Below are 27,361 nucleotides of genomic sequence, written 5' to 3'. Positions count from 1 at the left end.
ACCAGGTTGGTTTATTGTCGCAAAAACCAGTTAGTGCATTTGCCCTCAAAAGTCATTGGGAAATCACTAAAGAAACCTCTATCTGTGAAACTGTAATGATTTCAATACTGTTGGAAAATAGTTGTAAATAATTCAATTGATTCCTCCCACACTTTCCCTTTGCCCAGCCATATTTTGTTAATGAAAAATATAGAAAAAAACCTCGTTAAAAATCTTGCTTAAATCATCTCAAGCGATTTTCTTGTTGTATTCTAAATCATCTGAATTTTGTAAACATCATCCAGTACTGAATGAGCAGAAATTTCCTCCCATTAAATATTAAGATTGAAGCCATTGTCTTCAGTCTACATCATAAACTGTACTCCTCCCACCATCGATCTATCCGTCTCCCTGGCAATTTTCTGAGACTGAACCAGACTGTTTGCAACATGGGTGTCACATTTGACCTGGAGATGCGTTTTTAACTGCATAGCCACTGCGACGGCCTATTTCCACCTCTCGAACATGGCCTATCTCCAGCCCAACCTCAACACTTCTGCTGAAATTCTCATACATGTCTTGTTATCTTTAGACTTGACTATTTTAACACACTCCTGGACTCTCCACATTCTACCCTCTGCAAACTCAAAACTGCTGCATATGCCTGAACTTGCACCAAATGTCATTCCCCTATCACCCCTGTGCTTGCTGACTTACATTACCTCCTGGTTAAATAATGTCTCTGTTTTAAAATTCTCACACTTGTTTTCAATCCCTCCATGGCTGGCCTCTCTTTATCTCTGGAATCTTCCCCAGCCCAACAACCCTCTGAGAAACCTGCCTTCCTCTAATTCCGGCCTCTTGAGTATTGCTGGTTTTAATTGCTCTATTGGTGGTCGTGCTTTCTGCTGCTTAGGTCTTAAGCTCTGGAATTCTCTCCCTAAACCGCAACATCTCTCTACCTTTAAGACAATTCTTAAAACATACCTCTTTGACCTTTGGTCATCTGCCCTGATATCTCCTCATGTGGTTCAGTGTCATATTGTGTTTTATATTACCTCTATGAAGCACTTTGGATCATTTTATTTGTGTGAAAGACATCATATAAATTCAAGAAAAATATGTATCTTAAAAAAAGATTATTTTAATACTGAAAACATTCTTCTCTGATTAATGCCATTGAGAGTCACCTTGAACCTTTTGAAAATCCAATTCACAGCTCTGCAAACATGTCAAACAACAATTATATAATTTACATTAGTACTATTTGTATCAGACCTAAGTATGGTTTTCCATGGTTTGCTTAATAAATTCACAGAAGTAACTAATACTATGTATTTCCAGGTAGATCAATCCATTTTGCATGCATTAAATTTAAGATTGCAATCTAATATGAAATTGTTGTTTCAATGTACTGTTGAGCAGTTTGTTTGGAGATATACAGGAACTAACCTTCGTTTTAGTAGAAGGAAAATATATTTTTTTGCAGATAACCTGCATAACTGAAAAGACAAAATTCATATTTTTATGTTTAAGTATAAGGTTGTGTGGCATTGAGAAGCAATGCAGACTGCAGTATAGTGTACTGGTAGCGGTGTTTAACTTCTCTTTCTCAAATAGATTCCATACGATTTTAAACAAAAATAATCCCCTGCTTTTCAGTCTTTGGGTGAGAGTCATTTAGACAAAAGTTCTAAAATGATCAAAGAAGAAGAAGAAGAAGAAGAAGAAACTGCCAAACCAAAGCCTTCTGATATTGTTAAAAAGGTATGGTTTGTTCAATAAATTTGTACTTATTTGATTGAATAGCTTTGTGATTCCGTGTAAATAGTGGACTGATTGCAGATTTCCTTGGTTTATTTAGTATTGCAGATTTCCCTGCGGAGAAGCAATTTGTTATTTAAAATAATTTCAGATTTCTAAAACAATGAGATTGGACTTGAAACTAAAATATAGATTTGGGGGTATAAAAATTTAAATAATGTGTACAGTACATAAACTGTTGCAAGTCATAAGTGAGTTCTTACATTCCCTTACCTTGATTTTTTCCCTTTTATTTATGTGTTCCATTTCTATCCCCTGTTCTCCTGAGGATACCTGTGAGCTATCATATGGTCCAACTTCTGCAAAGGGTGTTTTGAACCCACGGGGCGGAATCATCCCAGATTTACACTAAGTGCATTAGCAGGTGGGTAAAATGACATTTTACCCGCTGGCTGTGATGGTGGGTTTTCACACCATATCATCCCAAACCCGCTGCATTACTTATGTGTTCCTGGGAAACATGCCATTTCCATGGCGGGCAGGCGAACTCTCATTCGCCTGCCATGCCATCACTTCGCCACTTTATCACACTGGGCACCATATTTAAAGTCCAGCCACGCACACACATCAGTGCTTCCAGCCCACAACTACTGCAGGGAAGATGCCCACGGAAGGCAAAAAGACTGCAGTACCCAGGTTTAATGACACGTCATTAAAATGCCATTTGGACGCTGTGGGGGCCTGTCATGATGTCTTCTACCCCTGCTCTGGCTGCAGGACTGGCAGCAGCATCACAAATCCAGCATGGCGGGCGGTGGCAGTGGTGATCAGTGCCAATGCTGCACAAAAAATTGGCCATCCAATGCAGATAAAGGATGAATGATCTCATCCATGCAGTCAGGGTAAGGCAACCATTTCATCACTCTAAACTTGCACAATCAAGCCCTTCACACATCCGCTGGCATCTCACTCACTGCCGGCATCTCACTCACTGCCAGCTCAAGGAATATCACCACCCTTTCTCTTTCACATTCCCTCACATCTCCATCGGGCCTCATCTCCTCTGGAGACTGCCTCCTCAGCCCTCACCATCTTGAGGCCATTTGCAGAGATCAACATGTGCCCTCCACATGCATGCTGGGATACCTCCCTTCCCCAGTACAGCTCTTGTCCTGCAGTCTCTTCCCTTGCCTGAGGCCACTTCTCCCCCTTCCCCAAGCAAGACCTTGCCCTGCAGCCATTGAAAAGCCACCAACATATGGCTGATCTGGTAGATAGAGACCTACCCTTGAGCGCCCCTATAAGTGATGTGGTGCTGTCTGTGAAGCCTGGCACTGATGACTGCAAGTGCTGACTGAAGCAAGGTTGGCAAACAAACCTTGAAGTCCCGAGCGAAGTGCAGCCTGCCAGGTGCACGTCACTTATGTGCTGTTGTGAAACACGTCGGTGTGTTTTCCTGCCAACGAGGGTGGATGATCCAGCGGTGTGGGGGGGGGGAAAACAATTCCGGTGGGCTGGCCTTATAATGATGTGCTGATGTATTACAATGAGATTCCCAACGTCCAATGGCCATTGGCGGGCTAAGCAGGCAATTGCAAACTGGTTTCATGCTGTCTTGAAACCGATTACGCCGTATTGTCCACTCACACCACTGAGCACACCTGAAACCGGCGGGCAAGGGAAGTCCCGGCCATGGTTTGGAACCACGTGAGAGTTCTTCAGGGACAGTATTCTACTTTTCTTTCCTTGTTGTTTCCTCATAGCGCTGAGCTGAGTTTGGAAATTTAACTGTGTAGATTCAAATTGCAAGCTCTCAGAATCTTTCACATGCCATGAAATAATCAGGACGTAGCTCACCTTTTTTCTACTCAAAGTATTTCCTATCATTTTCATATCATTTAAATCACTTTGGCACTTCGTGTCATCTAATGGCCATAGCATTTGATGAGTTACAAAAGGAGCACCATTTAAGCAGCATTACTAGGGGCAAAATCCAATTAATGGACCCTTCCAGGAACTAGGATTTATGGACAGACGTATTGTAAATGCTCAACTTAGCCTTACGGTGTGCTTCATATTTTGGCATCACATTCAAATTTACTTGGGATCTCATGACCCAGAATTGCTGAAAAATTATTTATTGTTCCATAGAGTGCTCTTCAAAGTTGTCAAAAATGAAGGAAGGTTCATGCCGTTTGTTATTTGAAAAAAGAATGATCCATATAAACAGTGGAATTTATATAAAGTGTTTGGATATGTTTAGGACAGATAAGTGATAACTTTATTTTTCACTACCTTAGCCATCGTTCAAGCAGAATACTGGGATAATCAACGTTGCCGAGACAAAAGATACAACTGAAATCGATAATAGGAACAGAACTACAATAGAAGATCTTAAGGCACAATTGGCTGACCTGATGACTTTTGTTGAGAGACTGAAGATTCAGCACAAGTAATATGACTTTTGTGTTTATTAGAAGTATGTTTGAAAAAAGCAAACAGAATTTCTTCACAATCATTGAATTGTAAACACCTGTTGTGTGTTTCAGACTGACAAATGAAGGAATTGCAGATTGTATTTTTATTTTTTGCCAAATTTACAGCAGGGACAAGTTTCACTTTTACCTGTATTTCCCTCTACTAGCTTGCAATGCATTGAAGTAAGTTTTGAAATCAGTAGTATCCAAGTATGTGCTGTCTTTTTCCTTTATTTATTGTTTTTGACATTTTTTAGCAATTTTTTCCAACATACCTGCTTCCTTTTTTATTGGATGGTTTCATTTACTATGATACCATTTTTACTCATTGTACTTTTTGATGCCCTTTTACTGCCATTCTGGTGAATCTTTTCTACAATTTCTACAAATTGTTTTATTTGTTTGGTTTATATTTTTTCACTTATCATTTGCGTCATCTTCCTGTTCATTTGTAGGAATCATGGGTTCCGGGCGCATAGGGTAAACAGGTAACCAAGGCCTTTTCCTTGTTGTTGCTATCATAGAACCTTAGAATGGTTACAGTACAGAAGGCGACCATTTGGTCCATCATGTCTGTGCTGGCTCTCTGAAGGAGCAATTCACTTATAGCCACTCGCCTGCCTCCTGCCCATAGTCCTGCACATTCTTCCTTTTAAGATAATAATCAAATTCCCTCTTGAATGCATTAATTGAACCAGCCTCCACCACACACTCAGGCAGTGCATTCCAGATACTAACCACTCGTTGCACGAGAGAGTTTTTCCTCAAGTCGCAATTGCTTCTTTTGCCAGTTAGCTTAAATCTGTATCCCCTGGTTCTCGATCCTTCCACCAATTCTAACAGTTTCTCTCTATCTACTCTGTCCAGACTTCTTATGCTTTTGAATACCTCTATCAAACCTCCTCACCACCTTGTCTTCTCCAGGGAAAACAGTCCCAATTCTCCAATCTATCTACGTAACTGAAGTTCCTCATCCCTTCAAGGGATTCACATTCTTGTGAATCTTTTCTACAGCTCTAAGACCTTCACGTCCTTCCTAAAGTGTGGTGCCCAAAACTAGACGTGATACTCCAGTTGAGGCTTAACTAGTATTTTATACGGATTTAACATAATTTCCTAGTTTTTGTACTCAATGCCCTTAATGATATTGCCCAGGGTGCCATATGTTTTATTAACTGTGCTCTAAACCTGTCCTGCCATCCTTAATGATTTATGCACATATACACCTAGTTCCTTGCTCCAGCACCCTCTTTAGAGTTGTACCCTTCATTTTGTTTTGTTTTGTTTCTCTGCGTTCTTCCTACCAGAATGAATCACTTCACACTTCTGTTCATTACATTTCCCCTGCCACTTGCCTGTCAATTCTACAAACCTGTCTTTATCTTTATAAAGTTCCACACTATCCTCCTCACAGTTCACAATTCTTCCACAATTTGTATCATCTGCAAACTTTGAAATGTGTGCCCTGTACTCCAAGGTCTAGGTAATTGATATATATCAGGAAGAGCAGCGGTCTTAACACAGACCCCTGGGGAACTCCACTATAAACCTTTCTCCAGTCTGAAAAATAAACAGAGTTATAGAGTTATACAGCACAGAAACAGGTCCTTTGGCCCATTGTGTCCATGCCGGCCATCAAGCACCTATCCATTCTAATCCCATTTTCCAGCATTTGGCCCGTAGCCCTGTACGCTATGGCGTTTCAAGTGCTCATCTAAATACTACTAAAATGTTGTGAGGGTTCCTGCCTCTACCACCCCGTCAGTGTGTTCTAGATTCCAACCAACCTTTGCGTGAAAAAATTTTTCCTCAAATCTCCTCTAAACCTCCTGCCCCTTCCCTTAAATCTATGCCCCCCTGGTTATTGACACGTCTGCTAAGGGGAAAAGTTTCTTCTTATCTATACCCCTCATAATTTTGTATATCTCTATCAGGTCCCCTCTCAGTCTTCTCTGCTCTAAGGAAAACAACCCTAGCCTATCCAGTGTCTCTTCATAGCTGAAACGCTCCAGCCCAGGCAACATCCTGATGAATCTCCTCTGCACCCTCTCCAGTGCAATCACATTCTTCCTATAGTGTGGTGACCAGAACTGCACACACTACTCCAGCTGTAGCCTAACTAGCATTTTATACAGCTCCAACATAACCTCCTTGCTCTTATATTCTATGCCTCGGCTAATAAAGGCAAGTATCCCATATGCCTTCTTAACCATCTTATCTACCTGTGCTGATCTATGGATATGAACACCAAGGTCCCTCTGACCCTCTGTACCTCCTAGGGTCCTACCATTCATTGTGTATTCTTTTGCCATGTTAGTCCTCCCAAAATGCATCACCTCACACTTCTCAGGATTAAATTCCATTTGCCACTGCTCTGCCCATCTTACCAGCCCATGTATATCGTCCTGTAACCTAAGGCTTTCCTCCTCACTAACTACGACACCACCAACTTTTGTGTCATCTGCGAACTTACTGATCATATCTCCTATATTCACATCTAAATCACTAATGTACACTACAAGCAGCAAGGGCCCCAACACCGATCCCTGCGGTACACTATTTGTCACAGGCTACTAATCGCAAAAACAACTTTCAAACATCATCCTCTGCTTCCTGCCACTAAGCCAGTTTTGGATCCAGTTTGCCAAATTGCCCTGGATCCCATGGGCTCTTACCACCTTGACCATTCTCCCATGCGGGACTTTGTCAAAAACTTTACTGACGTCCGTGTAGACTACATCAATTGCACTACCCTCATCTACACAACTAGTCACCTCCTCTCAAAGTTCAGTCAAATTTGTTAGACATGATCTCCCCCGACAAAGCCATGCTGACCATCCCTGATTAATTCCTGCCTCTCCAAGTGGATATTAATCCTGTCCCTCAGGATTTTTTCCAATAGTTTCCCTACCACTGATGTTAGACTCACTGGCGTGTAATTACCTGGTTTATCCCTACTACCCTTCTTGAATAATGGTACCACATTCGCTGTCACTCAGTCAATTTTGCATCCATGTTGCTACTGACCTTTTATTCCATGAGCTGTAACTTTGCTCACAAGTCTGTTGTGCGGCACTCTATCAAACGCTGTTTGGAAGCCCGTGTACACCGCATCAACAGCATTACCCTCATCAATCTCTGTTACTTCATCAAAAAACTGAAATAAGTTGGTTAAACACAGTTTGCCCTTAACAAATCTAGGCTGACTTTCCTTAATTAATCCACATTTGCCCAAGTGACTATAAATTTTGCTCCAAATGATCATTTCTAGAATCTTCCCACCACCAAGGTTAAACTGTAGTTGCTGCACTTATCATTACACTCTCTTTTTTGAACAAGGGTGTAACATTTGTAATTTGCCAGTCCTCTGGCACCATCCCTGAGTCTGAAAAAGATTGGAAAATTATGGCCAATGCGTCTGCAATTTCCACTCTTGCTTCCCTTAGTATCCTTGGATGCATCTTATCTGGTCCTGGTGCCTTATCAACTTTAAGACAGCCTATTCAATACCACCACCTTATCTATTTTAAACCCTTCACATGTCTGAGCTATCTCTTCTTTCACTATGACCTGTGTAGCAGCATCTTCCTTGATAAAGACAGATGCAAAATATTCATGAAATGCATCAGCCATGCCCCTTCCATACATGAATCCCCTTTTTGGCCCCTAGTGGGTCCCACTGCTCTGAACCACGCTTTCACTATGTATATCTCATATAAAACTTCCAGATTCCCTTTTATGTTAGCTGCCAGTCTTTTCTCATACACTCTTTTTTCCCAATTCCGTTCTGAACCTTTTATATTCAGCCTGGTTCTTAATTGTATTATCCAACTGATATCTGTTATAAGCATACTTTTTCTTCTCATCTTAATCTTTATCTCTTCTATCATCCAGGGAGCTCTGGATTTGTTTGCCCTTTGTGGGAATATACCTTGACTGTACTTGGAACTATCTCTTCTTTAAAGGCAGCCCATTGTTGAGTTAGTCTTGCCTGTCAACATTTGATTCCAATTTATCTGGGTCAAATCCACTCTATCCTCATTGAAGTTGGCTTTCCCCCATTTACTTTTTCTTACTCTAGATTGTTTCTTGTCCTTTCCCAGAGACAACCTAGTCCTTATGATACAATGATCACTTTCCTAAATGGTCCCCTACTGATACATGATCCATTGGCCCACTTCATTCCCAAGAACCAGGTCAAACAATGCCACCTTTCTCATTGGACTAGAAACATACTGCTGTAGAAAATTCTCTTCAACACACTTTAGGAGCTCTTGCCCCTCTCTGCTCTTTTCACTGCCATGATCCCAGTCTATATTCATGCACCTCTCTGTAACTTCCTTGCAAATGTATTCCTCTACATCTTTCCCAATAGTTGATGGCCTATAGATGATACTGAGAAATGTAATTGCACCTTTTTCTTTTGCTCTAGCCAAATAGATTTTGTCTTTGGCCCCTCTGGGGCATTCTCTCTCTCTAACACTGCAATTTTCTCTTTAATCAATATGGCGACCCTTCCCCCTTTCCTTCCTTTCCTATCTTCCCTGAACACATTGTAACCAGGAATATTTAATACCCAGCCCTGTCCTCCTTTGAGCTAGGCCTCCATTATCACTACAACGTCCTGTTTCCACATAGAAATCTACACTTATAACTCACCAAACTTATTTCCACACTCCTTGCATTCACATACATGCACAATGACCCAAATCTAGAGTTTATGACCTTCCTTCTTACACTGAACACACCTATTACCCTACTATTTCTTCTTCTGATGTGACCTATCTCCCCCAGTACTTGGTGCATCATGGTCTTCCTGTTTGGTGGTTCCCGCACCCCTTGCCAAGTTGGTTTAAAACCTCGGCTCAAGTGTCATTAGTTGACATTAGGTTAGGAAGTGATTAAGTTTAAATCGTAGTTGATTCTGCTTTCCTTGGTTCTGTAATGTTACAATCCAGAAAGCTAGGTGGCGAAGGATAGAACTAGACCAATCTTTATACACTTTTATAATTACATTACAAATATGTGCCCAGAAGCCATTTTCAGTTGGTTCCTTTTTGAGTAAGTGCCCACCACCAGAGACAATAAATACAATTAATAAATATTTGGCATGTAACATCATGCTGTTATTGTCATGTATCCCTGCTCATTGGAGCTGGAGAAATCAACACTGCTGCAGTATAAATAAATCAGTGTATATGAAAAACAATTTCTCAACAAATTAAGAACTGTTGACATTTTAAATCTCTATAATTTTTAAATTTATATTTTACTTTGAAACATGGTTGTTTTAAAGACACCTGAACTTAGTAACTCAGCTCGAGAAAGTTAACTTACAATCTTGGAGCTGATGTTTTACCTTAAGATTAACAGAGGAGTGGGGAAGAACAGTAAAAAATCACACAGATTACGGAAATAAATACTAGCGTGTATATTTTCTTACCAAATATTAGTTCACCAAAGACTACTGTTTTATACACTTTTATCTTTATGTACGTACAGCAAAAATGACCACCACACTCCAAAATTAATTTCCTGTTTCTGTTCTTTCCCTAATAAAAAATTGAGAATTGGTTCCCAGGAACTTGCTGTATTTATTACCCATCTGTTATGACCACAGCAGATGTTAACTGCTGCGCAAACTAAATCCCAGACAGGAACTTTTGTATTCTGTATATTTTGTGTTCTGAAAACAAGAAGAAAACACATTGATCTCAGCAGCAAGAAGTCCAGTAACATGTTTGGGATTTTAAAAATTAAAAGTAAAAGTTTTATTAACACGAATAAAAGAAAACATAAACACACAAGATTACAGTTGCACAGTTAAAATTAGTGTCTCAAAACATTGCCCTAAAAAGACACGCTACTGATCAGACCCACAAGTAAACACCTTCCAGGCAATACTCCCTTATTATTGGATTTTTATAGTTAAACGTCAATATTACCCAAGGCAAACTGATATTGCTTTAATAGAGGCATGCCACGTGACCTCTTAAGCTCTCTCCCAATCTGCTGTGGAAATCCAAAACTTCAGAACAAGACTGCTTGTTGCGGCCCAAGACTTTTCTGGCTTTATTGGATGGCTGATTCAAACTGCATTTTCTCCCAGCCTAGAGCTGTTTCCAGGAGATCTTCCCCACACAGCCAACAGCTATAGTTAACAGCTAACAACCACCAATTCTAGCTACTTTAAGCTTTCCAAAGTAACTCTAAAATACCTTTCTTCCCCACCCTCCCCCCCCCCCCCACCACCCTTCATCTCATGTTCCATTGTTCTCACACCTCTTTTATTACTCAAATCCTTTCAAATATGAAATCATTCATGTTTTTATTTTGTCTCTGCTTTTGGGTCCATAAAATGTAATATACCCTTTTCTGTGTATCTATGGATCACGAGATGCAAACATGTTTCTTATCACCTCTGACTTCCCTCTGATATTCAAACAAACTCAACTTATCGAAAAATGCAAATATTAGATCCAACTTATTCATTTGTACCTCTATCCATTCATATTTTAATCCTCCCAGACAATGTTTTTCAGTAACTTTTCCCCAGCTTAATTAAATAATTTACACACACACCACTCAGCCTTCTTCACAGAATAACGCAATATTCTCCAAAAATATTAAAAATAACATCCATCGTCACACATCCTAGCTGCCCTGAGGAGTTAGTAGTAGCATTCTCCTTAGATGCACGTTATTTACTTCTGATGAGGCAAGCAATTTTTGAGGCTTTCATACAAAAAATTCAGCTACCTCGGAGCCATCCAAACGTTTCTATTACTGCACTGGGGCAGAGGTTACAGTTGCAAATGTTGTTGTGCTCTCTGAAAGTTCATTTGATGCAGAAGAAATTCAAAATTTTGTGTCCAAAGTGATGTGTTTCTTGTGATTTTCTTGGGATGTTAGACCAAGAGGAAGAATCAAGATATATAGCAAATTCCTGAGTAGTGTATATATGTATATATATCTACAGAGCAAATATTTCACAGTCCACCCAAACACTCCAAATACTTATTAACTTTCCCTACTACTTTCAGACCTTTGTGTACATATGCCCTCAGGTCCTTCTGCTCCTGTGCCCCCTTTAGAATTGTATCCTTTATTGCCTCTTCTTTCTTCCCACCATAATGAATCACTTCACACTCCTCTACATTAAGTTGCATCTGCCACATATCTGCCCATTCCACCAGTCTGCCTATGTCCTCTTGAAGTCTATTACTATTCTCCTCAGTTCGTATGTGCAAATTGTGTACTCTGCAAACTTTGAAATTGTGCCTGCATACCTAAGCCCAAGTTATTAAAATAGATCAAGAAAAGCAGTGGTCCTAGTACTGACCCCTGGAGGGAAACACCACTGTATGCCCTCCTCCAGTCCAAAAAACAGCCATTTGCCACAATCCTGTTTCCTGTCACTCAGCCAACTTTTAATCCATGCTGCCACCTTCCCTTTTGTTCCATGGACTTCAACTTGGCTGACAAGCTTATTATGTGTCGCTTTATCAAGTACCTTTCAGAAATCCATGCAGATCGCATCAACCCAATTACCCTCATCAATCTTTTCTATTACCTCATCAAAAAGTTAGTTAAGCATGATTTGCTTTTAACCGATCCATGTTGGCTTTCCTTAAGTAATCCATAATTCTCCCAAGCAACTGTTAAATTTGTCGCAGATTATCATTTCTAAAAGCTTTCCCACCATCAAGGTTAAACAACAGGTCTATAGTTGGGCTTACCAACATTTGAAATTCGCCATCCTCTGGCACTACCCCTGTACCTAAGGAAGATTGGAAGATTATTCTGTGTTGCCACCCTTACTTTTGTTTGTACCCTCAGATACATCTTCTTCACTCTTGGTGACTTGCCAACTTTTCTGATACCTCTTTATCAATTTTTAATTGATCCAGCTTATTAACCACCTCCTCTTTCTCTATGACTTGGGCAGCATTTTCTTCAGAAAAAGTACCCATTTAGTACTTTAGTCATGCCCTCTGCTTCCATGAATAAATCCCTAATCAGACCCAGCATTGCTTTAACCACTCTTTTACTATTTATCTGCATACAGAAGACTTTTGGATTCCCTTTTTATGTTGTTGCCAGTCTTTTCTCATACTCTCCTCTTATTACTTTCTTCACTTCAGCTCAGGACGTTCTGTATTTAGCCTAGTTCTCCCTTGTATTATCACACACACCTTTCTTCTGCCTGATCTATTTCTTCATCTCTGTTGTCATCCAAGAAGCTCTGGCTTAGTTTGTCCCACCCTTCCCCCTTGTGGGAGTGTATGTTGACTGTACCCAAACCATCTCCTTTTTAAAGACAGCCCATTTTTCAATCTCAGTTTTTCCTGCCAGTCTTTTATCCCAATTTACGTGGGCCAAATCCATTCTCGTCCTTCGCAATTAATTATTTTCTTTTTGGATTGCTCCTTGTCCATTTCCATACCAATACATTAAAAAAATCATTATAAGATCAGACAAAATCAATATGTTTTTACAATGGAAATCGTGTTTGAGAAATTTATTAGTCTTTTGAGGATGTAACTCGTAAGAGGAAACTATAGTTGTAGTATACTTGTATTTTCAAGAGGCATTTGATAAGATGTCATGCAAAAGGTTAATGCACAAGATAAGGACTCATGGAGCTAGAGGCAAGGATAGAGGATTGCTTAATGGACACAGCAAAGAGTGGGGATAAAAGGAAGCATTTTCAAGTTGGGAGACTGACTAGTGCAATGCTGCAAGGATCAGTACTAGGCTATTTACAAGACATATTAATGGCTTAGATGAAGAGAACGAGAGTAATGTATCTAAATTTGCTGATGATACAAAGCTATGTGGGAATGCAAGCTGTGAGGAGGACACAGAGGCTGCAAAGCAATACCAACAGGTTTATTTGGCACAGGTGACTGATGGGTTATAATGTGGGGAAGTTTGAGGTTATTCACATTTGTCATAAAATTAGAAAGGCATTTTTAAAAGGCATGAAACTTCTAAAAGTTGATGTATGAGTGTACTAGAGACTCTGAACAAGCAACACAAAGTTAGTATGCAGGTACAGCAAGCAAACAGGAAGGTAGATTGCATGTTGGCTTTTATTGTAAGGGGATTGGAGTATAAGAATAAAGAAGTCTTGTTACAATTGTGCAGGGCTTTTGTGGGACCACACCTGGAGTATTGTGTGCAGAATTTGACTCTATATTTAAGAAGTGATACATTTCTATTGAAGGTAGTACAGCAAAGGTCATCGTTTGGTTCCTGGGATGAGAGGGTCCTCTTATGAGGAGAGGCTGATTAATTTAGGTCTGTACTCTCAAGTTTAGAAGAATGAGAGGTGATCTTATTCAAACATACAAGACTCGGAAAGGGACTTCTCAAGATAGACACTTGTTTGCCTTGGCTGGGGAATCTAGAACACTAGGGTACAGTCTCAGAATAAGGGGCTGATCATTTAAGACTGAGATAAGGAGAAATTTCTTCACTCAGAGGGTTGTGAATCTTGGAATTCTCTATTCCAAAGGGTTGTTGATGCTCCAGCATTGAATTTATTTAAGGCTGGGATAGAGAGATTTTTTGTCACTCAAGGAGTTGAAGGATATGGGGAGCAGACAGGAAAGGGAAGTTGAAGCCAATGATCAGCCATGATGATATTGAAGGCAGAGCAGGCTCGGTGGGCCGAATGACATATTCCTGCTCTTATCTCTTGAGGTTTAGGTTAGCTAAGAACATGATACCATGATTGCTGCCCTCTAAATGCTTCCCTGCTGTCAGTTGACCCACCTCATTCTCCAGAACTTGTTCCAACAATTTTTCCTTCTTCATTGGACCTAAAACATACTGATCTAGAAAATTCCCTTGAGCACACTCCAGAATCTCGTCTTTGCCCTTTATCTATTGCTATCAACGTCTGTATTAGATAATTGAAGTCCCCCATTAACACTACTGTATCGTTTTTGCACCTCTCTGTGATTACCTTGCAAAAGGGTTCCCCTATCTCTTTGTCCCGAGATGGTGGCCCATAAAATACACCCAGTCATGTAATTATACCTGTTGTTCCTTAGATCTAACCAAGTGGATTTTCTTCTTTGCCTCTTTTGCACGTCCTCCCTTTTGGACATTCTCTCCAGCGCTGTAATATTCTCCTTAATCAATACCACCACCTCTCCTCTCTGTTCTTCCCTGAAGAACTCTGTCTTTCCTGAATATCTTGTATCCAGGAATGTTTGGTACCCAGTTCTGCCCTTTTGTGGAGCCAGTTCTACTTTATCCCTCGGGCATTAAATTCACCTCTGTCTATGTTGCCTGCAGCCCACCGACTTTATTTAGCACACTCCGTGCATTCACATACATGCTCTGTCAACATAAGTTGGCCTTTATGCCTTTTATCCTGACTGCACTTTATGCCTTATTATTTATTTATCTAGTGTGACTTAAGTTTGCACATAAACAGTGTGACTGATACTGGAATGGAACAAACAAAGCATACTGACTATATAATGCTGCATTCCAAAGTAACAATGTTTACATCTAATGTCCACAGGAAAGAATTAACTGAACTAAGGAATGACTTTGAAGAAGAGAAGAAACAACGTACTGCCTTGCAGGTAAGAGTGAAAACTCTGCAGAGTTTAATACCCTGCGGCAACTTCTGTTGTTGCCAAGTAAGTGTCAGCTATGGCTCCATTGGTAGAACGCTGAACTCGAAATCAGAAGATTGTGGCTTTAAACCCCACTTCAGACACAAATTCTAGACTGACACTTCAATGCAGTACTGAAGGAGTGCTGCACTATCTTTCAGATGAGACACTAAACTGAGGCTTCGTCCACCCTTAGAAGTGGATGTAAAATATTTGAGATTCAAGCAAGGGGGATCTCCCTGGTTTCCTGGCCCATATTTATCGCTCAACCAGCCTCAGTAAAACAGGTTACCTGGTCATTGTTGTGGGATCTTGAAGTGTGGAAATTGTTGAAATTCCTGCATACACTTCCGAGGTGGTACTTTGGTTGAGAGCACTTTGGCGCATCACGAGAGGTGCTATATACATGCCTAACTTTTTTTCTTTGGTCAGTACAGTTAAGCCAGTTTGTTTGCCACTACAAACTCATTACTATATTTTGGAATCATGCAGAATTTTATAACACAGCAGTTCAGCCTATCTTTCCAGCTGTTTTTTTCTTTAACAAATCTACCCACTTTGCCTCACTCCGTTATTTTTTTTCTTTTTAAGCGTAATATCACTTCCCTTTTAAAAACTATTATGGAGTCTACTTCCTTCGTGGGTGCATCAGTTTCCTAACAGCTCTCCATGTAAAGAAAAATCTCTTACCATCCATGTTCATTTGGTGAAATTTTTAATTGATGCCCTCTAGTTACTGACTCAGTTACCAGTGAAATGTTTTTTTGTCCAGTTTGCCTTATTAAGATTCATTATAATTTTGAACACCTATCACATCTCCCCTTCTGTGCTCTAATGAAAAGTGCCTTAATTTATCTTGTCTCTCCTCATGTCTAAGGCCCTTCATCCCTGGCATTTCTTCTGCCCCCTGTTCATGGCTTTGACATCATTCCTAATGTAAGGACCTTGAAACTGCACACCATATGCTAACTGCAGTCTAATCAATGATTTGTTCAGATTTACAATGCTTTTATGTTCTAAATCCCATTTATAAATCCTGGGGAACTATGTTTTTGTACAGTTTTATTAATATACCTTGCTATTTTTAAATACTTGTTTCTGAACTCCAATGTGTCTCTCCAAATCATTTTAAAGTTTATCAGATTCATGTATATTTGTTCTTACCCATCTCTTCTTCAAAATATGTCACCTTATATTTCTGAAATTTCATTTGACATGTGCTTATCTAATCTAATCTATCTGTATGTGTTCCCCTGAAGTCGCTTAGGGTCCTCTTCACATTTTATCATGCTTTCTATTTTTGTGCTGTCTGCAAATTTTGCTGATATACTTCCTATACCCAAGCATAGATCACTTATTTTTACATATGTAGTCAACCTACGACTGAATCCTGGGGCAGAACTTTTCATATGGTATTCAGGCTCGGCAAGAGCGGTCGCAGAGCTGATTGCCACCCGCGATCAGCTCTGCACCGCCATTTTACACTGGCGGGCCAATTAAGGTAGCCCAGCCTAATACACAGCCGGTAGTGCTCAGTGCTACCTGTGCAGGCGGGGGCGGGGCGGGGGGTGGAGGGAGAGTCGGGGCCAGCCCTCTTTTGTGCGTGCATGCGAAAGAGCACTTCAGTCTCCCAGCGACAGCTCTATGCTTCAGGGAGATTGAATCGATATTGAAATTATTAAATAAAAGATTTATAATCATGTCCCCTTATGTGACTGTGTCGCATGGGATGGGACATGTTTTTATATTTATGAGAGATTTTATTTATTGAATAAAAGCTTTAGGAAACCTCATTCCATAAGGTTGGACAGGCAACTTTAACAAGTACTCCAATTAATTTCTTAATGACCTTAATAGGCCATTCATTCCATATTGGCAGGCGTGCAGCCGACTCCAGCACGCACCCGCTGATCAATATATCGCGGGACTGCACGATGACGTCGTGACACACGCCCGAACTCATTGTGCGTCATTTTACGTGCCGGCCCCGCTCCCACACGCCCACTAAAAAGTTCTGCCCCTGGAAGCTGCCACTATTCACAATCCTCTGTGGGAAAAAAATCCATTAACAACTAATTCCTGTCCATACTAGCTCAACACCAATGTTCCCTGTAATATATTTTCTCTAAGTGCACAGCCCCTTTAATTATTTTTGCACAGCTGTGCCTATGCAGTCACTTAAATGCCAACTTATACACAGCCTGGACAGGGACTCTCAGGTAGCTGCAAAACTATGCAGCTTAGAGGAAACGTTACTTTCGCACTCTTTAATTCGTGTGCTTTAATTTTATCACTAATTTTCTTGTGTGACACCTGATCAGACATCATTTGAAAACCTATCTGAACAACATCTAACATGCTTCCTTAATGAATGCATTTTGTTGTTTCATCAAAGAACACAATTAATTTTCAGACATGGCTTGCCTTTTACAATTCCAGGCTGGTTGTCCTTAGTTAACCCATGTCTTTTCAGGTGAGTATAAATTTTATATTGTGCCCTCAAGAAGCTTGTCCACCACTGATATTGGCTGAAAATCTACAGTTACCTAGTTTATACTTTTATCCCTTATTGAACAGAGGTGGTATTTTGGTTCAATTTCCATATCGAAGAATGTTTTAATGATTGTGCTCAGAGTCTTTGCTGTTTCTTCTCTGACTCCCCCGAGTATTCTGGGATGCATTTTACACAATAGAGTCATAGAGGTCTACAGCACAGAAAAAGGCCCTTCGGCCCATCAAGTCAGCGCTGGTCAAACAAGTACCTAACTATTCTAATCCCATTTTCCAGCACCAGACCCATAGCCTTGTATGCCATGGCATCGCAAGTGCACATCCAAAAACTTTTTAAATGTTATGAGGGTTTCTGCCTCTACCACCCTTTCAGGCAGTGAGTTCCAGATTCCCACCACCCTCTGGGTGAAAAAAATCTTCCTCACATCCCCTCTAAACCTCCTGCCCCTTACCTTAAATCTATGCCCCCTGGTTATTGACACCCCACCAAGGGGAAAAGTCCCTTCCTGTCTATCGTATCTACGCCCCTCATAATTTTATACACCTCAATCATGTCCACCCCCCCTCAATCTCCTCTGCTCCAGGGAAGATAACCCCAGTCTTCAATCTCTTCTCATAACTAAAACACACCAGCCCAGGCAACATCCTGGTAAATCTCCTCTGCATTCTCTCTGGTGCAATCACATCCTTCCTATAATGCGGATTCCAGAACTGCACGCAACACTCTAACTGTGGCCTAACCAGAGTTTTATACAGTTCCAGCATAACCTCCCTGCTCTTATATTCTATGCCTCGGCTAATAAAGGCAAGTATCCCATATGCCTTCTTAACCACTTTATCTACCTATCCCGCTACCTTAAGGGTCTGGTGGACATGTATAAAAACCACATTCCAGTAAGATTTAATATGTAGAAGTAATTAAAGATCTGTAAGGCATGCCTAAAAATTTCAAATCCAAAATTTACCTCCATAATCTCTGAATTCAGGAAAACATTTACATTCATGTGCTAAGCAAAAGTATATTTCTAACTGACAATATCTGTTCCTAAACTGCCACTGTTTCACTGTAATAATGAATTCAGATGATATTCTGTGGTACAGCTAATGAATTATATTAGGGTTGAGTCAAAAAATTCAAACCCTAAAATCTTGAAATGTTTCTGATGGAATCACAATTTTAAATTTTTGCTGCTTTTGTGGCTGCTTTTTGTTAAATTTTCCCCCTTTGACTGTGGGTAAAATAAACCAGAATGTTCTACTCTTCCAATATTTGGATCTTATTCCATTTCTGATGTTTTTTTTTGGCTCATTGGGTGTGGGCCCACCCCAACTGCCCTTTTTCGAGGGCATTTAAGAGACAACCACCTTGCTGTGGGCCTGGAGTTAAATGTAGGCCAGACCAGGTAATGACATGAGATTTCCTTCCCTGAAGGACATTAATGAACCAGATGGGTTTTGTAAGTCAGTCAGCAATGGTTTCATGGTTATCATCAGACTTTTAATTCCAGATTTTTATTGAATTCAAATTTTACCATCTGCTGTCGTGGGATTCAATCGCATTACCCTGGGTCTCTGGAATCCTTGTCCAATGGCAATACTGTTATGTCACCGCATATTTTTGGGCAACAACATACAATTCAATCTAGAGAAGTGAAAGGCAATACATTTGGGGAGGGCAAACAAAACAAGGGAATACTCAATAAATGGGAGGATATTGAGAGGGGTTGAGGAAGTGCGAGACCTGGGAGTGCATATCCACAGGTCCCTGAAGGTGGCAGGAGAGGTGGATAAGGTAAAGAAAGCATATGGGATACTTTCCTTTATTGGCTGAGGTATTGAATACAAAAGCAGGGATGTAATGATGGAACTGTATAAAACGCTGGTTAGGCCACAGCTGGAATTTTGTGTACAGCTCTGGTCACCACATTACAGGAAGGACAGAATTTCTCTGGAGAGAGTGCAGAGGAGATTTACAAGAATGTTGCCAGGGCTTGAAAACTGCAGTTATGAACAAAGATTGGATAGGCTAGGGTTGCTTTCCTTAGAGTAGAGGAGGCTGAGTGGTGACCTATTTGAGGTATACAAAATTAAGAGGGGCCTAGATAGGGTAGACTTGGAAGACTTGTTTCCCCTAGCTAGGGGGTCAATTACCAGGGGACATAGATTTAAGGAGATTGGTAGGAGGATTAGAGGGGACATAAGGAAAACTTTTTCACCCAGAGGGTGGTGGGCATTCGGAATTCACTGCCTAAATTAATGGTTGAGGCTGAAATACTCAACTCACTTAAAAGTTACTAGGATCTGCACCTGCAGTGCTGTAACCTGCAAGGCTGCAGACCAGGTGCTGAAAAGTGGGATTAAAATAAGCGGTTTGCTTTTTTCTCATTTTGTGGCCAGTGCAGACACGATGGGCTGAATGGCCTCTTTCTGCGCTGTAACTTTTCTATGGTTTCTAACACTATTTACAAGAAAGTTGGTAACTCTTCATACTGCTAATAAATTTCATTTTTTTTCTCCTTTCCCAGCACTTTCTCCTGATCACCCCATGACACTTTGCTGGAGTTCAACATCCCCCGACTCATTATTTACAGGAGTCATGGCAGCAAGTGGCAGAGGGTTCTTTGATCCCTTGGGGCATCAAAACTGATGTCAACATTTAAAGTCAAGACACCCTATAGCACTTGGATATTTGTCAAGTGCTGAGGACTTGGGCAAATTTCTTCAATCTCAACTCAAAGATGGAGAGATCAATTGGAACAGTCCATTACCCTGGACAAAATCAATGAACACAAACATGACAATGGCTGAGCATTAAATCTGGGCTTTATATATCTCAACTCCATAGTGCTAAGCTCACTTAACCGTCAAAGAATAAATATTCTCAAAATTGTTGCTCAGATGTTGTAAATAAGCTTTATTTTACAAAAACATATTTAAATTTAGTTCTGTATACACCCTGCTTACTATAACTACAAGATCAATTATAGCAAAATTTGAGCAAAACTTTTTCAAGTGAATTCTGCTTTTTGTCACCATTACTGCACTATAGAAATTTGTACCTGTTATATGGACCTGAGTCAGCATGCCAAGTTGACCCATGCTGCCAGGCTTGATAGTTGGTTTGTGCTAAGTAAATGCATTTAAGGAAAGCCAGATAATATCAGGGTGAAAGGAATAGAAGGATATGTTAATAAAGTGAGATGAATTAAGGGGGGAAGAGGCTCTTGTGAAGCATTAACACTGGCATAGACCTGAATGGCCTGTTTTCTATGTTATAAAATTCAATGAAGTTCTAAGTTAGCAAGTTGCAATTTGAGCTGCTAAAGTTAATGGAGAAAAAAATTGATCGAAAATAGTTTCAGAATAAACTAGCAAGAGAGGTAAAGCAAAAACAAATCATATAAGCTTCTATAGGTATGGCAAAAAAAATAGATTAGCAGAAGTAAATTTGGGTTTCTTATAGACAGATGCAGGGGAATTTATAATGTGGAATAGGGGAAATGGCAGAATCATTAAAGAAATATTTGAGTCTTCTACCCTATTGATAGAAAAAAAATTCAGTAATTGTGAGGAACCAATGGTCTAGTGAAAATAAGGAACTTAAAGAAATTAATAATAGTAAATAAACAATACTGAAAAGATCAATGAGACTAAAAGCCTGTAAGATTTGATCAGGGGTAACATGTCACGCAAGTTGAGGAAACAAGTGGTTTATTTTAAGGGGTTTAATGAGAAGTGGTAGTTCAATTTGAAAACACAAGCAGAATAGACAGTAGACATACTGTCCAATCTAGACAATATGAAAGGGTTTATGGTGCCAGAACGACCTGGGGCAGAATTTTGCCCTTGGTGGACGGGCGGGCGGGCCCCACCGGCTCAGCAGTGGGCAGGCAGCTGACCCCTTCCGCCATTTTGAGTGTGCGGGCCAATTAAAGCCCACCCAGCGGCCTGCCCGACAAGAAGCACTATGCGCTTCCTGTGCAGGGGGGGAGGGATTCCCCAACTGTCAAAGTGCGTTCTTTTACGCATGCACACGAAAGAGCTCACTGCTCCCTGAGACTAGGTGCTGTCTCAGAGATTACTGACAGTCTAAAAAAAACTTTAAAAATAGAAAAATTAAAAAATTATTAACATGTCCCCCTCGTGTGACAATGTCACACAAGATGGGACATGTTAATAAAAAGCACAGAAACTTTATTAAAGTTTTTAAAAACGGCCATGAAACCTCATCCCGCCGGTGGATGAGGTTTCATGTTTCTTCAGAAGCCCGCTAGGGCTCCTGGCCTGCCCGCCAGCCTTAAGGTTGGACTGACAGGGTCTTTAATTATCCTGTCAATAGCCTCAATTGGCCATTGACAGGTCGGCGGGTGGACAGCTGATTTTGCTGTCCGCCCGCCTTCCTAAAGGTTTAAATGAACCGGGATGACGTCGGGGTTTCCCCCCGACGTCATCCTGCATCATTTTTGCATCGGCGAGCGGGCCCCCGCCCCCAACTCGCTGACGGAAAAATTCTGGCCCTGGTGTCTGGTCCCTGCCATAATGATCTTCCATGCCTTTAGGCTGATCAGGGTGTTAAGTCGAAGTTAGCAAGCTTAAAGTGCCTCCTCCTTTTGTCCGTGATTTTTACCACTTGACTGCCTGTTTAATTTACTTAATTGTAACTGAATAATGGTCACTTATTTTTTATTCACAGCTGGAGATAGACAAACTGAAGAAAGCTGTCCAGTCTACGTGAGCTACATTCCATTCTATATTTGGGACAACTTACTACGACTCAGTTTCTGAAAATATCCAGGAAAACCAGTACTTTGAAATATTTTTCCCCTTTTATTATAATCATTGTCCTGTATGAAAATGTCTGATATTATGATATATCTTTATATAGCTGGGTATAATTATATGATGTAAATTTTTCGCCAATATGAATTAGAGGCCTTATCTGCTATTGTGCTGGATTCGCAGACTATGCATTCATGGTGAATGTTCAAGTTTGCTTACTGTACTACTGAATCTGTATAAAGGGGTCAGAGATGTTTAATTTTTAGTTAAGATGTAGTTTAATTTTTTTAATGAATCTATGATGTAGTTTTGCAAAACTGTATAAGATTGACATATAGATATTTTCTGCGACATGGGAAAGAGCTTAATAGATTTTAGGTTTTTTTTTCTCTACAGGAAAGGGAGTTTGATCTTGCTGTATACAATTTATGTTAGCTTTTCTATTCAGGGTAAACACTATTGTGCCTGATTGAAGCCTGCAGATACAAGTATTAAATGAATATATAAAGTCGGTGTTTTAAGGGGCAAAGGAATGTGAACTACAGACCAATTCCCTATGCAAAGTAAAACTATGTATTTTCATATCTAAGGTTATATATAATTTAAATGGTTATTTACACATTACCTGCAATAAAGGGAGCTTATGGCCCTTACAAAAGGGTTTGAGGAAATGGGCAAACATCAGTTGTATCTTTAATATGTTTACTTTGAATTATGATTCAAGACTGGATTCTTTTTTCTGCTTACCTGTGGTTCTCTCTTTCTGATCAGTTGATATTGCAGATGCAGTAAGAAACCTGCATTTCTGAAGGGGGCAAAATAACTCCAATTTTAATTGCATTTACATGGAACCATTTGCTTCTAGAGGGAATTAAAAATAAGTGGTATTGTGGACTGATTTTCAACAGTCCTTTGCTGCAATAAAGCTCATTACAAATGATCATGAATGACAAGCATTTATATTAAAAATCAATATCCTGATTTTATTTTATCTATTACACACCAATACAAAATGCATTGCTCTGTAAATGTATTAGCTGTTCATAGCATTCCATTGCCTGTAAACCCTTTCAATTTATAGTTTGTCCACTTTTATTTTCATGTTTTGCCTGAGAAAAAATGGTTGTAATACATTTTCATAATCCATAGCTCTATAGCCTTTATAATCAAGGTTTCTTCACAATTTCTTTGAAAGTGTTATGCAATAATGCATACTTTTAAGGTTTTGACGTCCATTTTTTAAAGCTGATTTGACGAAAACAAATCCCTCTCTTTGTAGTTGCTTCCTTACAAATGGACCTGGAATAATCCTGAAGAATTACTTCGGATTTTGTAAATGCAAAAGCATGGATTACTTTAGATGTTAAATTATTAAAACCTTATCAGGAACTACCACAAAACAAATCATCATCCAAATGGTTTCATTAAATTTGTAAGTCTTCCCAATTAATATAATTTATTGATCAGTCATGGTGATTTTTCATAATTTGAAACATTAAACAATTCAATTGTGAAATATTTTCACAATTTCTCTCATCAGTATGACTGTCCTCTCAAACTCTCTCCAACAATTGCCATTCCTTCCTGATGTATCAATTATGCTCCAAGTAATGTGAGGTGGGAACAAGGTCAATGACTAATGCTCCAAACTCCTTTTTCTTACAGGAATGGTGCATCACTGTCCCTTCTTATAAATAATGTCTCCAATATTTGTTATAAAATGCAATAGCATTCTTTCAATTAGTATATAAATAAGCAATAAAAAGCAAAATGTAATACTTTAAAAAAAAATGAAGTCCCCTTCATTAACATCCCAGGTCTGATTATTGTTACAATCTCAGTAAATTCTTCAAAAAAATCTAAGTCCCAGTAATTTACTAAAAGAATGAAGCCACAAGGTTCCAGTTTAAACAAATGTTTTTTACTATACAAGAGTCAGTTTCCTTTCTCAGTTTCCTCCCTCAGTTTTGGTCTGTCCCAAAACAATATAAGATTTGAAACCACATATTCCATCACACTTTCTGCCAAAATTTTGAAAAAATAAAGCTTTACCATCATGAAAGGGCTCTTTACGACCGTTTTGAAATACAAGTTCTTATCATAAACATTTTAACAAATAACTTTATTACACACTGTACAGACAACATTTCATATTTCACAATTACATATATTTACAAAATTATAAGGGCTTAACCAAAGCAAAAGCAAGTAAAATGTAACAATTGGGATCAGCAAGATTCAAACATCATGAAATTATCATAACTGAGAGTCTGCCTTCCCTCCTACACCCTTTCTTTAAACTCTGGACAGAGCATGAGCAATTACATCGTTCTTCCTGGCAACGTGCTCAATTTTTAGATTGAAGGGCTACAGCATCAAACTCCAGCAAAATAGCTGAAGATTATTTGTGCTTTTCCAAAAGTACCATTGTAATTTAATGTTTTCCATGAGCAAATGCCCAAACTACCTCAAATAACCATGGAAGGGTAAGGTATCCCAAAAATTTGAGCTTAGGTGAAGCTAGCCATTTCACACTGCTGCTATGTAGTAGCAATGTGACTGGTGTTTTCCACTAATAGGATGCCACAGCCACGCCTAAAAGATGTTCTGCCCACCACACAGAGTAATTTGGTATGTGCCAGTGCAGTGCCAGGTACATAGGCTGTAAATGCCAATGACTGGCAGATTGTAATAAACAGCACATCTCTTCGACTGTTGGCAGCAGACAGTATACTGACCATACTCGACCAACCCATGCTTGCAAAACTCACAGCATAAAGTCCAACATTAAGATGTGATTTTGTGATTGGACAGTACTTGCTGAACAATACCAAGTATGTGATGAAATACACTAACAGCCAATTTAAGATTTTCAGTCATGCTCTCAAGGTGGCTTGCTTGCACTTGCTGGAAGCTACCTATATTCATATGCAGGGACCTGCCTTCTGCAGGCAAAAGGAATATGTCCAGGCAGTGCACCTTTTTGGAATTTAAAAGTAAGGTTGGGGGACAATGGTTCCCTAATGCATTTTACATGGCAACATCTCAGCCAACCAATCAGCACACGCTTCTCATGCAGTTTAAATTGTTGCTTCCTTTGAAATTTAGCATACTTGCGTCCGTCTTGATTGCAAAATGAAAAATTTCGACTGCATGTCTTTTTTTCAGCAATACTCAAGTTCTATACTACCAATATTTGAATAAAAAAAAATCTCTTTCATTGTGGCATTAAAAAAGTGATGAAATTGCAGGATCCATAAATGGTTTATTTTCTGTGCAAAATAAATTCATGAATTTCTCGATGATTCACTGATTTACCCATGCATATGACACATTATAGCAATTTGTATGAGTGTTTTCAGTCATGTGCCTAACAGAATGCCGGCAAAAATAAAATGTTCTTGTTTCTAAGTCTTCCTTGTATAATGTCAATCAGTGTGGAGTTCTTTCTTTCAGGTTATGAATTGTGGAGATTTTCAAAATGTCAGATTTTTAATTTTACATATTTCCTCACTTTCCTAATGTCTCTCCTTCAATCTGATCTTTACCCCCTCACATTACTTTTCTTGCTTTACCTGATTTGACATTGAATTCACCCACTCTAAATCAAAACCCTTTGCAGTCCTTCCACATTATTTCTCAATCCATTAATCATATTTGTTTAGGATATAGACTTTGTTCCATTTTTCACCAAGGTCCCGATACCTCAGTGTACTGTTGTCAGCTTGCAGTTCCAGCAATTTTGGGGAAAATATATTAAAACTTAAATGTGCAAGAACAAGTCATCTAACTGGCACACTGTGAGATGCTAGACTCCAGAAAAATCTATACCAATGCATCCACTAGAGGATATTCTCCTGAAGTCTGCAAACTACTTCAATAGTTATAAAGCAGATGAGAGGTTAACATCCATAATGCTATTATATTTTTTGGTAGGGCCACTTTACTCTCCCAACGGGATCAGATTTTTAGTTATCAATTTTCAGAATTTGGAGACAACATTATGGTAATTTTGTTTAGTATATTTTTGCATGTGTGTGTGCAACTAAATTGGACCCTGAGGGGTAGAATTTATTTAGGGGTTTCTGATCTTCTGGCATAACATTGGTAGAAGATTTGCAGAAAGCCTGGAGCAATTGGTAAATGGCTGCTTGTGATTCTTCTCCAGGTTTCTATCAAAGTTATAGTGGGAGAACCTCTGGAATTTACTGATTTGAAACTTGGATAATGTTACTGATCTTTTCAATATTTTTTACTACAGTGAGAACTGAGTGAATTCAGCTACATTGCCAGAGGTGCACTCTTTGAATGAAATGTTTTCATCCCCACAAACCTGAAGGATAGAAGATGGGAAGGTGAAAGGCAGGCAAATAGGGAACGGAAGGGACAGCTGGGAATACACCGGAAACTCCTGCTCAGGCCAGAAATGAAGGTGCTGAAGTGGAAGTGATATTCAAAAGCTTAAGTGTTTGCATTGCAACAAGGTGGGACATGTTTGTGCTGATTTCTGGAAGTTACATGGGAAATCCATGGGACCTATTGGCGTACTTAAGGATGATTCAGGAAAAGGTACTCTGACTGAAAGCACAATAGATCACGTTGTAACATTAAGTACAGCTGTAAAACTGTACAAGCGTGGACACTGCTGTGAGTTCAGGGGAGGTGAATGAGATACATGAGAGTTATAAAGAATTTTTGTCATGGGAAAAGTAACCCCTTATCTCTCAAATGAGATAACTAAACATATGATCATACTTAGAAATGCAGGAGCCACTCAAACACTTTTGCTGGGGAAAGGCATAACTTTTCCACCAGAGAGCGCATTAAAGGCCAAAGTTTTAGTCAATAGTATTGGTAGGGAGTATATAACTGTACCTTTGTAACGGCTGCCCTTGGAATGTGACTTATTGTCTGGGACAGTGAAGGTAGGGGTTGTTCAGCAGTTATCCATATATGGAGTTGATTTACTCCTGGGAAATGATTTCGCTGGAGCTAAGGTAGTAGCTTCTCCCAAAATTACAGAAAGCCCAAGTGAGGTTAAAGAGATGGAGCAGTTACAGGAAAAGGTTCCAGGATGTTTTTCTTTGTGTGTGATGACCCAAACAATGGCTTAGCAAAGATCATCATCAAAGGTCAAATTGATACCACAGACAGATATTTGGCTGGCTGAAACTTTCTTTAAAGACTTAGATAATCCAAAAGAGACGTTTAACA

At 39.6% G+C, this 27,361-nt stretch overlaps 1 protein-coding gene across 5 annotated transcripts in view; it reads left to right on the top strand.

Annotated features, from left to right (window-relative positions):
- LOC121278237 (CD2-associated protein) overlaps positions 1-25,558 on the top strand; it is a 237,126-nt gene extending 211,568 nt beyond the window's left edge. For 4 of the 5 annotated variants that reach the window (XM_041188459.1, XM_041188462.1, XM_041188463.1 and 1 more), the window contains 4 exons: positions 1,642-1,746; positions 4,044-4,195; positions 14,761-14,824; positions 22,062-25,558. In XM_041188459.1, coding sequence (XP_041044393.1) covers positions 1,642-1,746; positions 4,044-4,195; positions 14,761-14,824; positions 22,062-22,103 — 363 coding nt within the window. In that variant the 3' untranslated portion in view covers positions 22,104-25,558. Of the gene's footprint in view, positions 1-1,641; positions 1,747-4,043; positions 4,196-14,760; positions 14,825-17,296; positions 17,331-22,061 lie in introns of all 5 variants that reach the window. The other variant, XM_041188460.1, reaches the window with a different exon arrangement.
- The last annotated feature ends 1,803 nt before the right edge of the window (positions 25,559-27,361 follow it).

The sequence above is a fragment of the Carcharodon carcharias genome, chromosome 5, assembly GCF_017639515.1.
Source record: "Carcharodon carcharias isolate sCarCar2 chromosome 5, sCarCar2.pri, whole genome shotgun sequence".
NCBI lineage: Eukaryota > Metazoa > Chordata > Chondrichthyes > Lamniformes > Lamnidae > Carcharodon > Carcharodon carcharias.
Note: the sequence above shows the minus strand (reverse complement) of the source record. Positions and strands in the feature narration are given on the sequence as shown.